Consider the following 14,850-nt stretch of genomic DNA (forward strand, 5'->3'; position numbering starts at 1 on the left):
TCATTGCAGATTTGATGATTTCCCCTTCAATTCCCTCATCTAAGTCATTTATGATGATATTGAAGAGTACTGGGTCTAAGATGGAAATCTTGTGGTACCCCTCTGCTTACTTCTCTCCATGTGGATGTAGTGCCATTGAGGACTACTCATTGAGTATGGTTTGTCAGCCAACTACATATTTATCTGGTGTTGTATATTCCACCTTTTTCTAATTTATCAGGGAGTAGGTTGTAGTCAACTTTATCAAATGCCTTACTGAAATCTAAGAATACTACATCCACAGCATTTCGCTGGTCTACTAGTTTAGTCACTTTATCAAAGAATGAAATAAGATTGGTTTGGCATGATCTGTTTTAAACAAACCTGTGCTGGCTACTAGTTATGACTTTGCTTCTAGTTGTTCGCAGATCCTTTTTTTTTATTATCTTTTCTAGGATCTTCCCAGGTATTGATGTTAAACTGATTGGTCTGTAGTTTCCTGGGTCCATTTTTCCCCCTTTCTTGAAGATGGGGACCACATTAGCCCTTTTCCAATCCTCTGGTACTTCCCCGGTGCTCCAGGATTTATGAAAGATGTGGTGCAATGTTTTTGAGATAATAACTGCCAGCTCCTTCAGAACTCTAGGATGTAGTCTGTTGGGTCCCTGTGATTTCTCTTTGTCAAGGTCGGATAGGAGTACTCTTACCATTTTCTTCCTTATTTTAATTTTGTTTCTAGTATGTCTTTTGCAGTAGTTTTTTTGGGCTATAGTTTCTTTTTGTGTGAAAACTGATGCAAAGTATGAGTTAAGCAGCTCTCCCTGATGCCTGTTTATTTCCTTACCATCTTCTCTCTTTAGTGAGCTTACAGTTTGTGTTTTAAGATGGCCATTATTTTGCCAGTGCCCCAAAAGTCTACAATTACGGGTCTCAGTGATTACCGTCCAGTTGCACTTACATCCATCATTATGAAATGTTTTGAGAGGCTGATAAAGGACATTATTGTATCTAGACTCCCTCTAGCACAGACATGTCAAACTCGCGACACCACATGACGTCTCGCGACATATCGGAGCTTTTTCACAATTGCCGGCAATGGGGTGGGCGCAGTTTCTTCATGACGCATCTGGCCTGCGGGCCGGCAGTTCGACACCCCTGCTCTAGCATTTGACTCGTTTCAGTTTGCTTACTGTCCAAATCACTGTACAGAAAAGAAATATGTGCAAATGCTGTTTGTGGACTTCAGTTCGGCATTTAATATAATCATTCCTCAGCATCTAAAGACAAACTGGGCCTTTTAGATTTTAATACTTTTTTGTGCAACTACCGTAGATTCTTGATTTCTTATTGACAGGTCCCAATATGTGTGAGTTGGGACTAATTTCTAACACCATTTTCTTCAGCACAGGTTCTCTTCAGGGCTGCATCCAAAGTTTGCTGTTGTTCACCCTGTTGACCCATGACTGCTGTGCAAGGTTTGCCACCAACCATATTGTGAAGTATGGGGACAATACAACAGTAGTGGGCCTTATTCAAGATAACAATGAGGGTGCTTACTGCAAGGAGGTAGAGAGTTTGATGAACTGGTGTAATAAAAACAGCCTAGTTTTAAACATTAGAAAAATTAAAGAGATCATTGTCGATTTCAGAAAAGGCAGGCACAGCCACACTCCTCTGTGTATTAATGATTCACCTGTGGAGATGGTTAGCAGCATCAAATTTCTGGGTGTGCAGGTAATGAGTAGGCTGGTTTGGTCGCTCAACAGCAAGACACTGGTGAAGCAGGCACAGCAGCACCTGCATTTTCTGCATTGCATGAGAAAAGTACATCTTCCTTCCCCTGTCCTGACCACTTTCTCTAGAAGGATGATTGAGAGCATCCTGTCATATTACATTAAGTCTGGTGTGGAAGCATTACTGCTTCAGATAGGAAGGTGGTGCAGGGTGTGGTGAGGATGGCAGAAAAGATTATTGGCAGTTCACTCTCTTCTATCCAGGACATAGCATAAAAGTGTTGCTTGAGCAGGGTCTGCAGTATTGTCTGGGACACCACACATCCTCTTCACGATCTGTTTTCCTTGTTAACCTTCTGGGAGGAGGCTTCGTGGTATGCGAAACAGAACATCCAGATTCAGTCACAGATTTGTTCCATACAGTATTAACCTTGTGTTATGTATGTATACACTTTTGAGAGTAGGCAAAAGAAATTTATTTTTAATGTGTGCCTGTGTGCCCACAGTAAAAAAATGACAATAAAGGTTGTCTTACCTTACTCCAGAGATTAAATAATATAATCTCTTGGGACCTAGAGTACATACCTTTTCCATTGCAGTCCCTGCCTTCTGGAATACTATTCTTCCAGAAATCTGCATGATTCCCACCCTGCTGATGTTCTGAAAGTCTTTAAAAATTTGGCTTTGTTCAGGCTTCAGATTAGAGTTATTGCTGAGCTCCTGCCAGTTTGTTTTTTTTGAGGTGTTTTATTTGTTCCTTCCAGATGTTCATGGTACTTCCTTTTTGTTTTATTGTTCTTATTTTTAAAACATAAGCTACCCAGAGTCCTTTGGAGTTGGAGTTACATTTAATAAAAATAAATACAAATAAATATTTTAACTTGAGAAAAGTTAAAGAACAAGGACAGCTTTTGAATAACTTTGCATGGTATGCCAATAGTGCCCTTTTATGGATCATGAGGCCCTGCACTTAGTCACTCACACGCTGGTCATTTCTTGCTTGGATTATTGCAACACGCTCTACGTGATGCTACCCTTGAAGAGTATTCAGAAGCTATAATTAGTCCACAACGCAGCAGTGACAACAGTTTTGGAGGCTATTTAGGATGGTACATATAACACTACCATTACGTGAGCTGCACTGTTTGCCAGTCTACTTCTGGATGCAATTCAAGATTTTGGTTGTTACCTTTTATGGTAGGGGTCCAGGTGATCTGCAGAACTGTCTTTCCCCATTGGGATTCTCCCATTCATGCTGGCAGAAAAGTCCCATCAACCAAGGTATTCTGGCTGGTGGGAGCAGGAGAAGAGCCTTTTCTGCCTTGGTTCCTGCCCTTTGGAATATCTTGTCACAGGAGGCAAGATCTGCCCCCTATCTTTCAGCTTCAGGAAAGTCCTTAAACCTGATTACGCCAGCTGGCATTGGGTCCTGAAGGAGTTGTTGTTGAGTGGAAATGGTTGATATACTAATAGAGGAGGCATCCCACCCTTCCCTTTCATACTTTGTTTCTTAGTTTGTTTTCATTATTGTCATCTTACTCTGTTTTTACTTTTAAAATTGTTGAATGTTTGTGGGTTTTATCTTGATGTAAGCCACTCAGAGTCACCTGAACCACCAGATGGGCAGCAAATAAATTTAATAAATTAATAAGAAATTTATTGCCTTTTAAAATGGTTGTAGTTCGTGTTGTTCACTGTTTTAATTTTGGTGTTCCAGATTTCTTTCTTTTAAATAAGTTTCTTCCAATACCTGAAGTGCTGTCATAGGGAAGAGAGGGTCAGTTTATTCTCCGAAAGCACCGGAGGGCAGGATAAAAAGCAACAGATGGAAGCTTATCAGTAGAAGAGGTAACCTGGAACTAAGGAGAAATTTCCTGACAATGAGAACAATTAATCAATGGAACAGTTTGCCTACGGAAGTTGTGGGTACACCATTACTGGAGGGCTTCAAGAAAAGGGACAACCATTTGTCCATGATGGAATAAGTTCTCCTACCCTGGGCAAAGAGTTGAACTAGAAGATCCCTTTCAGCCTATGATTCTGTGATTGTACATCTCCACTGTTAGCTTTTACCAATTCTTCCTTCCAGGGATTTTTTTCTCATAGGACGCTCAGAACGGAGTTCCGGCACCTTTTTTGGATGTAACCTTGTAGGGTAGGCAAGGTGGTTTGTATGACATGTGTGAGTTCCGGCACCTTTTTCTTTTACAAAAAAAGCACTTCTTCCTTCTACCTCTTTCTTTCAATTTCTATGATTTTATAAATATTAAATACTGAACATCTATTTGAGAAACTGCAAAAGCAAGACTATGATCATAGAAAATTATTTAACTGTCATTTAAAATGGAAAAACATTTTCTTTTCAAGTGAAGAAGATGAAACAGTTATATAATGCCTAGGAATATGCTGACTGAATTCAGCTTATGAGTTTTTAGTGCACAGTCCTGATAGACTGAACTTAATGTAATAGTTTGTTAGAGATTTATACTGAACATTGTCAAATTCCACCTCCTTTTTTAATATTCAGATATGGACCTTGATAGCAGGCTATCTGTTGACTGTGTTATTCAGATGGAACCAAAACACGGAGCGTTACTTGAGAGCAGTCTCAGTTCCTCTCTGGATCGTTCTGGTACTTCATTTGGGTGAGTGAATACATGTTACATAATATGAGTTGTTTACGTAGTTTTTAGAAACTAGTCAGAATCCCATTTATATCACATTTCATAAATGTATAGGTAGAACATTGTGCTTATTCTGGGGATTCTGCCATCTCTCTGAAGGGGGGGGGAGAGGATGGTTACTTAAGGCGATCTTCAAACAACAGGGAAACGTTTGAACTGGGGGAGGGAGGTGGAGAGGGGGATCTGGATCGCATCTTCATTTACAACTGAAAAAGGAAGAAGCCATAACAATAAAAACAAGGAGAGTTCCCTTTCCCACGGAAGGGCCTGACACCTAAGCAAATGATGGGAGCCTGACCAAATGGATCAGGGGAGGGGGCTGAAATGGGAATGCTTTATATAGGATTGAAATGTAACTTTGTTAGATTCCGTCTTGTATTGCCACAATCGATTCCATCCTAGTAAACATTTTCCTTTTGGACTAAACTTGCATCCAAGAGTTCTTATTTCCTAAGATGTGGATTGAGGTGGGTCCTGACAGTAGACGGAATCTGCTATAAGAGTCAAACTGGAAAACCTTACCGGGGGACTTTGCAACAAATACAATGTCTGGCGACGAAGCAAGAGAGGAGGGAAGCCCCATGGAGGGGGAGTCTTTCCCCCAAATGGAATCCCAGAGACGATGGGAAGCTGAAGCGGCATATTTCCCCGGGGAAGAAGCGGTGGAGCAGTACGACCGAAAACCCCAGTGGTCGATGGGCGTTGGAAGGAAACGTGAGTGGGAAAAGGCTTCGGGAGAAGTGACCCTGAGGCGGAGTAACCACCAACCGGAATGGAGGCAAGAGATGGAGAGTTCCCTGCACGCCAGTGAGGAGGAGCGGATCCTGGAAAAGGTCATTGATCTGATGAAAGCAACCCTGAGCTCACTAAGGGAGGAGAGAGCTGAAAATCGCAACCGAGGGAGCGCCTGGGGACGCAACTGGAAAGGTAACGGAGGGGATCCAGCACCTGAAACCCCAGGGCCGTCCAATGGAACAGGAATTGCTGCCTCAGCAGTACCCCCCCAGAACCACAGACGGGGACCAGGATGAGGAGCGATACCGGCCATGGCGCAGACAACGCTCCAGCCAAAGACTCCCGCCCCTGGAAGTCAAATTCAAGGGGGAGCCATCACGACTGGGATTCTTCCTAACCCAAGTCCTCAGCTACATGGAAGAGTACGGCCGGGATATCCCTAGTGACAAAACACTCATCCGAATTGTGCAATCCGCCCAGGACGGATCGGCTGCAGACTGGGTGGTGAACTTGCACGACTCCAATGCCCCGGAACTCGACGACTTCAACCGATTCATGTCATCTTTGAGGCGGCGGTTCGAGGATCCTTTGGCTGACCGTAAGGCCCGGGAGAGAATCAAAACGGTGAGGCAGGGCAGGTGAGCAGTGGCTGATTATACCCAAGAATTCCGAGCCATTGCCAGCAAGCTGAACTGGCCAGAAGACATCCTCCTCAGCCACTTCAAAGACGGTCTAAACTACGACCTGTATGACGCTTGCCTGCCTTGAGGAGACCCACCCCATCTCGAAGACTGGTACATCCTGGCAGAGGAAGTGGAAATAGACCTACTGAAGAGACACCGCAGAGGAAAACCATGGGGCCGCTTGCCACCTGAGCAAACACGCGAGGGGGAAAAACCACCAGCCACAGCAAAAAAATCAATGGGTTGTTTCAACTGCAGGAGAGAGGACCACCATGCTGTAGAATGTCGTTCAAAAGCTCCCCCACAAAAACCAGAGGCATCATCCTCCAAGAAGCCGGGGAAGCCCCAAGGCAACACAAAAGAATCTTCCATGAGGGGGACAGAGACTGTAGAGTCCACAATTCCTGCCAGGAACTGGGATTGGACTCCGGCCTGCACCGCAGGGATGGTGGACAACTCGGAAGACAGCTCAGAGGGAGAACCATTGGTAAGTGGACCCCTTCCACCCATACTTAAGACAGTGATTATATTAGCGTCCCCTATGCCTGAAGCAGCCAAAATAAAAGCTCTGATAGACTCTGGGTGCATCCGCTGCCTTATCAGCCCAACGCTGGTGGAGAGATTGAGCATCCCAGTGAGGAGGCTAAAACAACCAATCTCTTTTAGTCAATTAGATGGGACAATAGCAGGGGGGGGACCAGTCACCCTAGCCACTTTACCAATCCACCTATCACTGGGGCCCCATGAGGAGGACATAACGTTTATAGTGGCCCCAGGCATGGAATGCCCAATGATTCTAGGACTGGAATGGCTGAAGAAATGGAACCCCGGGATAAACTGGACGACAGCAGAACTCAATTTCCCAATGGGGGGGCAGAAGAACCTAGACTCCAAAAGCACCCCCCCCCAACCTGGAGGGAGGAGGCAGCAGCAGTGGGGGAAGAGAAGTTACCAGAGATACCGGAGGAATACAGGGACCTTGCTGAGGTTTTCAGTGAGGAACGTGCAGATGAGCTTCCCTCCCACCGCCCCACTGACTGTGCTATAGAATTCAAACCCGGGGCAAAACTCCCAAAACCCAGGATGTATCCCATGAGCCCAAGGGAAATGTCAGAAATGGAAAGATTCATAAAGAAAAACTTAGAAAGAGGATTTATTGAGCCTGCCAAACCCAAAGTGGCCGCCCCGGTTCTGTTCAGGGAGAAGAAAGATGGTTCTTTCCGCTTGTGCGTGGATTACCAAATCTGAATACAATTAGTCAATGTAATCTATACCCCCTTCCCCTAATGAAGGATATGCTATCCCACCTATCGAAAGGAAAGATTTTTTACCAAACTAGACCTGAGGGAAGCATACTACCGTATTAGGATTAAGGAAGGAGACGAATGGAAGACTGCATTCAACTACCCAATGGGGTGCTATCAATTCAAAGTATTGCCATTCGGACTGCAAGGGCCCCCCGCGGTCTTTATGCAATTAATTAATGACGTGCTGAGAGAGCACCTATATAAGGGGGTCCTGGTTTACCTCGATGACATCCTTATCTTCACAGAAACCAAAGAGGAACATATCAAACTAGTCAGAGCAGTCCTGAAGAAGTTGCGAGCTGCCCATTTATATGCTAAATTATCAAAGTGTGAATTCCATCAGGAAAAAATCGACTACCTGGGATATCGCATATCTTCAGAGGGCATCGAAATGGACCCTGAGAAGGTCAGGGCAGTACTAGAGTGGGCACCCCCCCCCCGCACACGGAAGCAATTGCAAAGTTTCCTGGGGTTTGCAAATTTCTACCGCCAATTCATCCCCGCATTTGGCCAAATAGCAATGCCCCTCACAAATTTGTTGAAAACGAAGGGGGGGTCACCCGTGAAACCCACCCAGCCTCTAAAATGGTCAATGGAATGTCAAGTAGCATTTGAGAGGCTAAAGAGACTTTTTTCTGCTGAATCTGTCCTAAAACACCCAGATCCCGACAAACCTTTTGTAATACAGGCAGATGCGAGGGATGTAGCGGTAGGAGCCGTACTATTACAAGAAAATGATGGGGGGACGTTGCAACCATGCGCATACACATCCAGAAAACTCACAGAAACAGAACAACGCTGGCCAATATGGGAAAAAGAGGCATTCTCGTTGAGGTGGGCATTACTAACATGGCGCCAATTTTTAGAAGGAAATAAAATACCTTTCCAGGTCTGGACAGACCACAAGAATTTGGAAGCACTAAAAACGCCCAGGAAGCTCACTCCTAAGCAAGCCCGCTGGTCCCAACATTTTCACCGATTCAATTTCATTCTCAAACACTTACCGGGGGAAAAGAACTTCCTGGCAGATGCGTTATCCCGCATGCCCCAATATAACAGCACAAGAGTTACAGACTTTAAACCACTTGTACCGGAACAACAACTGGCAGCACCAGTCACCACCAGGGCACAAGAAAAAATGAAGCTGAAGGTAGATAGCCAAACTGGAATAGAATTCAGGAACTCTTTGGAAAGTGATGAATGGTTCCAGAAAAATAAACATGTGTGCACAATTAAAGATGGACTGCCATGGGTGGGGGAGAAGCTATATATACCTGCCACACAGAGAATCAATTTCATGCAACTGTGCCATGATACAAAATCAGCAGGACTCTTTGGCTTTGTAAAAACCTTACACTTAACTAAAAGGCAATTTTGGTGGCCATCTATGAAAAAGGACATAGAAAGCTATGTGGGTAGCTGTCAAATTTGCGCGATGGCCAAAAGACTGCAAGGGAAACTGCCAGGTCTGTTACAACTGGTGGCAAACCCCTCAGCCCCATGGAAAGAAATAGCCATGGATTTTATCGTAGAACTGCCAGAAAGTAATGGAAACACCGTAGTCTGGACTGTCACAGATCTGTTCTCTAAGCAAGTACATTTCATACCTTACCAAAAAATCCCGACCGCAAAAGCATTAGCAAAACTGTGTACAGCATATTTACAGATTGCACGGGGTACCACAACGCATCATATCTGACAGAGGGGTGCAATTTACGTCGGCATTTTGGAAAGAATTTTTATCCCTCTTAGGAACCACCCAAGGACTGTCATCTAGTCACCATCCTCAGACAGACGGAGCTTCTGAAAGACTTAATAATATACTTGAACAATATCTGAGATGCTTTATTTATTTTCAGCAGTCCGACTGGACGGACCTACTGCCTTTCACAGAAGTTGCATATAATAATGCAGTCCACTCAAGCACAGTTTATACCCCTTTTCAAGTAGCTACAGGCCAGAGTTTCAACCCAATACCAGAACTAACCCCAAAAGAACCGGTCATCCCTGATATGAAGGAATGGATTGCTCAATTACAAAATACATGGCCAATCGTTAGGAAAGCGTTAGAAGATGCCAGAAAAGCATACAAGACACAGGCAGACAAAAAAAGAACCGATCCCACACCATTTAGGGTAGGAGAGATGGTATATTTATCCACAAAATACCTGAAATCACTCCAACCCTGTAAAAAACTAGGACCAAAATATATTGGACCCTTTCCAATTAAAAGAATCATAAACCCAGTAACAGTTGAATTAGAACTACCCAAAAATCTTAGACGAATACACCCAACCTTTCACTGCAGTCTATTAAAGGAGAGAACAACAATCACCACTACGAGCAAAAATCCCACCACCACCGCCCCCCATCATGGTGGAAGGAGAACAACATTTTGAAGTGAAAGAAATCTTAGATTCCAGAAAACACCATGGAACGATACAATATTTAGTGGCATGGAAACACCTCCCCTCCTCAGAAAATGAGTGGGTTAACAAACTCCATGTTAAAGCACCTAAGTTGCTTAAGAGGTTTCATACAGAATATCCGAACAAACCAGGCTAACATTTATGTTTTCTTTTCCCCATAGATGGACTCATCTTTTTTCTGAAAGGAGAGCCGAATGTCAGAATCCATTTATATCACATTTCATAAATGTATAGGTAGAACATTGTGCTTATTCTGGAGATTCTGCCATCTCTCCGAGGGGGGGGGGAGAGGATAGTTACTTAAAGCGATCTTCAAACAACAGGGAAACGTTTGAACTGGGGGAGGGAGGTGGAGAGGGGGATCTGGATTGCATCTTCATTTACAACTGAAAAAGGAAGAAGCAATAACAATAAAAACGAGAGTTCCCTTTCCCACGGAAGGGGCTGATACCTAAGCAAATGATGGGAGCCTGACGAAATGGATGAGGGGAGGGGGCTGAAATGGTAATGCTTTATATAGGATTGAAATGTAACTTTGTTAGATTCCCTCTTGTATTGCCACATCCTAGTAAACATTTTCCTTTTGGACTAAACTTGCATCCAAGAGTTCTTATTTCCTAAGATGTGGATTGAGGTGGGTCCTGACAGTAGTTAAGATAGGAAAGTTAGCTGGATGTTAGTCATAGTAGGTGATTATTGTCTAGGATGTTTCAATATGTTTTTGACATGAAAGGGAGTGTCCTCATTCCTCTGAAATATAACGTTTAATATATGAATTCATACATCATTACTTTAGATCAGGGGTGTCAAACTCAATTTCATTGAGGGCCGCATCAGCATTGTGGTTGCCCTCAGGGGGCCAGGTGGGTATGGCCAGGGTGGGCGTGGCCTACTGGGTGGGCGTGGCTAGAGTGTGTATGGCCTACTGGGTGGGCATGTCCAGCTCTACATCATTTGCATCAAGGTTACCTATGGGGGCCTGGGCAGGAGTGGGACAGATCTGATGGTCTCTGGCAAAAGGAGGGTCTCTGGGCCAGGGCCAAGGCAGTGGGGGCCGTTCCCTCACTGTTTCCAGGATGGCTTCACGGGCCACATGAAACCACTTTGCGGGCCGGATCTGGCCCCCGGGCCTTGTGTTTGACATGTCTGCTTTAGATCTAACATTATGTGTCACCTTAAACATTGTGTTTTGTAAACTAATTCATGACTCAGCATTATATATAAATGGTTATTCAAATAATGGTCTATTGTAATATTAATATTACTATATTTTTTCTTGTACATAAATATAAAAGGTAAAGGTTCCCCTGCACATGCATGCTAGTCGTTTCCAACTCTAGGGGCCGGTGCTCATCTCTGTTTCAAAGCCGAAGTGCCAGTGCTTATCCGAGGACGTCTCTGTGGTCATGTGGCCGGCATTACTAGATGCCAAAGGCGCACGGAACGCTGTTACCTTCCCACCGTAGTTGTCCCTATTTTTCTAGTTGCATTTTTATGTGCTTTGAAACTGCTAGGTTGGCAGAAGCTGGGACGAGTAGCAGGCGCTCACTCTGCTATGCGGCACTCGGGATTCGACCCGCCAAACTGCTGACCTTCTGATCGACAAGCTCAGCGTCCTAACTCACTGAGCCACCGCGTCCCTGTATATAAATATAGACCCTTGTAAATTTATGGATAACCTTTTTCAGTCTCATGGCTAAACTTTAACTTAGTACACTGCCTGGGAGTTAGATGGATTTGCTGTCTATGGAGAGAGTAAGACTGAAATACTAGGTCCTAATTTTGCATTTTTAAGGAGTTGATACTTCTGTAAAGTTAGTACCTTAATTCTTAAAAAAAACCAGAATACCAATTTTTGTTCCATAAAATTCACCAGAATGAAAATTTAGCCTGATTACTTTGGGAATTTTAGAAGTGGAACAAATGGGACTTGAGGAAATATATTTTACCCATCTTCACTTATAGATACAGTCGTGGCTGAAATTGTTGGCACCCCAGAAATTTTTCCAAAAAATGTATTTCTCACAGAAAAGTATTGCAGGAACACATGTTTTGCTATACACAGGTTTATTCCCTTTGTGTGTATTGGAACACAACAAAAAAAGGGAGAAAAAAAAGTAAATTGGACATAATGTCAAACAAAACTCCAAAAATGGGCCGAACAAAATTATTGGCACCCTTTCAAAATTGTGGGTAAACAAGATTGTTTCAAGTATGTGATGCTCCTTTAATCTCACCTGGGGCAAGTAACAGGTGTGGCCAATATAAAAATCACACCTGAAAGCAGATAAAAAGGAGAGAAGTTCACTTAGTCTTTGCATTGTGTGTCTGTGTGTGCCACACTAAGCATGGACAACAGAAAGAGGTGAAGAGAACTGTCTGAGGACTTGAGAACCAAAATTGTGGACAAATATCAACAATCTCAAGGTTACAAGTCCATCTCCAGATCTAGATTTGCCTTTGTCCACAGTGCGCAACATTATCAAGAAGTTTGCAACCCATGGCACTGTAGCGAATCTCCCTGGTCATGGACAGAAGAGAAAAATTGATGAAAGGTTGCAACGCAGGATAGTCTGGATGGTGGATAAGCAGCCCCAAACAAGTTCCAAAGGAATGCAAGCTGTTCTGCAGGCTCAGGGAGCATCAGTGTCAGCACAAACTATCCGTCGACATTTAAATGAAATGAAACACTATGGCAGGAGACCCAGGAGGACCCACACTGCTGACACAGAGACATAAAAAAGCAAGATTATAGTTTGCCAAAATGTACTTGAGTAAGCCAAAATCCTTCTGGGAAAACGTCTTGTGGACAGATGAGACCAAGATAGAGCTTTTTGGTAAAGCACATCATTCTACTGTTTACCGAAAACAAAATGAGGCCTACAAAGAAAAGAACACAGTGCCTACAGTGAAATATGGTGGAGGTTCAATGATGTTTTGGGGTTGTTTTGCTGCCTCTGGCACTGGGTGCCTTGAATGTGTGCAAGGCATCATGAAATCTGAGGATTACCAAAGGATTTTGGGTCGCACTGTAGAGCCCAGTGTCAGAAAGCTGGGTTTGCGTCCGAGATCTTGGGTCTTCCAGCAGGACAATGGCCCCAAACATTCGTCAAAAAGCACCCAGAAATGGATGGCAAGAAAGCGCTGGAGAGTTCTGAAGTGGCCAGCAATGAGTCCAGATCTGAATCCCATTGAACACCTGTGGAGAGATCTTAAAATTGCTGTTGGGAAAAGGCGCCCTTCCAATAAGAGAGACCTGGAGTAGTTTGCAAAGGAAGAGTGGTCCAAAATTCCGGGTGAGAGGTGTAAGAAGCTTATTGATGGTTATAGGAAGCAACTGATTTCAGTTATTTTTTCCAAAGGGTGTGCAACCAAATATTAAGTTAAGGGTGCCAATAATTTTGTCCGGCCCATTTTTGGAGTTTTGTTTGACATTATGTCCAATTTGCTTTTTTTCCTCCTTTTTTGTTGTGTTCCAATACACACAAAGGGAATAAACCTGTGTATAGCAAAACATGTGTTCCTGCAATACCTTTCTGTCAGAAATACTTGATTTTCTGGAAAAATTTCTGGGGTGCCAACAATTTCGGCCATGACTGTATCTATATTTGTTTCCTGTCAACTTAAACCATAAAATTTGGCAGCAGTTTACCCAAATTGATAATTGCCTTTTTCCATTATATATTGTTCTTTTTTTTTAATTTACCAGAACTTTTTAGTTTGTTTTGTACTCTTGACTTCCACTGAAAACTATATGGACTACATCAGACATGTCAAACTCATCAGCACTGTTTTGCCATTGCCGGCAATGGGGTGGGCGCAGTTTCTGTGTAATGCCTTCGGCCCACAGGCTGGCAGTTTGACACCCTTGGACTGCATCATATTAAATAGCAAGGGTTTTGCTTTGCTTTGCTTTGTTTTATGTTTTTGCCATCTAGTCAGGTTTTTGACTCCTAGCACCTTCGTGGACAAATTTCTTCAGTTTTCTTGGCAAGGTTTTTCAGAAGTGGTTTAATATTGATTAATATTGTTTCTCTAGGGCTGAGAGAAAGTGACTTTATTCAAGGTTATTCATCAGGCTTTTTGCCTATAAGACTCACCAACTTCCAGTTTTAAGCTTGATGCCTTAGCCACTATACTAAACTGGCTGTAAACAGAAAGTTAAAAATAGCATTTTCCTACATTTTGGATTAATTTTGAACATAACGTATTTTACAACAATTCAAAATTAATCCAAAGCATAGGAAAATGTTTTATCATGTTAACAGCCTATTATTTCTATTATATATCTTGGATAACAGTATTATTATCATCATCTTTGACAATATCTACCTGAGAAAAATATGGATGTATTAAATGATACATGTTTTTTTCCAGCTTCTGCAGCAGGATCTTGGAGAATTCCAATTGTTGTGCTTATAATTGTCTTAATGACTGTAGGTTTGCTACATGAGCAATCAAATGGAAAAGAGCATCCAGGTAAAAAGTAATTACTTTTTAAAAGAATGGAAAATAATTATTTTCTTTAGTGAACCTATTTAAAGACTCACAAAGATTCTAAAATTAAGATAAAGATAAAAAATTAAAAAATAGAAAAAATACAATAGAGACAAAAATAAACAATGAAAATGGGAGAAGTGATAATAACTAATGGGGAATAAAACAAATACAGTTGTACCTTGGTATCCAGCTGCTTCAAAACTTGTTGGATTTCGCACACAATGCATTTTGATGCAAAAATGTTTTCCTGCTACTTCTTGTTTGTTTGGTACTTGACTCATTGTGATAGGAAGAAAGGGATGGCCATGGAGAATGGATAGGAAGTTGGCCAAGCCAGGAAGGTCACTGCAAAAAGAAGCGGGGGATGGCTGCAGAGGGTGGACAGGAAGTCAACCCTGCAGGGAAGGTCACTGACATAAGAAAAGGGACAGACAGGAAGTCCTTCCTGATTAAAACAAAGGCTTATGGGCTTTGTTTGATACTCATCATTTTTAGTACTTGTTGCATTTCTTGGGACAATTAATAATGAGTACCAAGGTACTACTGAACTCCCGCAAAGAGCAAAAGGGCCTTCATTAATCTTTGCCAAAAGGTTGGGCTTCAAAGCCCCTTGAAACATCAGAAATGGGAGCTGTCCAGATCTCAGGAAATCTAATTCCAGAGTGTAGGCATTATTGTTTAGAAGGCACACTAAAGGTCCAGTAGATAATATTTAACTGGAGAGACTGGCAAATCAGCCAGGGCATTACTATGGGAGAAATATAGTTTTGTTTGAACACAAGTAATAGGTAATACATGCC

At 42.8% G+C, this 14,850-nt stretch overlaps 1 protein-coding gene across 1 annotated transcript in view; it reads left to right on the forward strand.

The window, feature by feature from the left end:
* The window catches only part of TMEM245 (transmembrane protein 245), a 121,268-nt gene that overhangs the window by 2,295 nt on the left and 104,123 nt on the right, over positions 1-14,850 (forward strand). Inside the window, exons 2-3 of the mRNA XM_083377083.1 lie at positions 4,240-4,357; positions 13,928-14,029. Coding sequence (XP_083233209.1) covers positions 4,240-4,357; positions 13,928-14,029 — 220 coding nt within the window. The remainder of the gene's footprint in view (positions 1-4,239; positions 4,358-13,927; positions 14,030-14,850) is intronic.

Source organism: Vipera ursinii (assembly GCF_947247035.1).
Source record: "Vipera ursinii genome assembly, chromosome: Z".
In the NCBI taxonomy this organism is placed as follows: Eukaryota; Metazoa; Chordata; class Lepidosauria; order Squamata; family Viperidae; genus Vipera; species Vipera ursinii.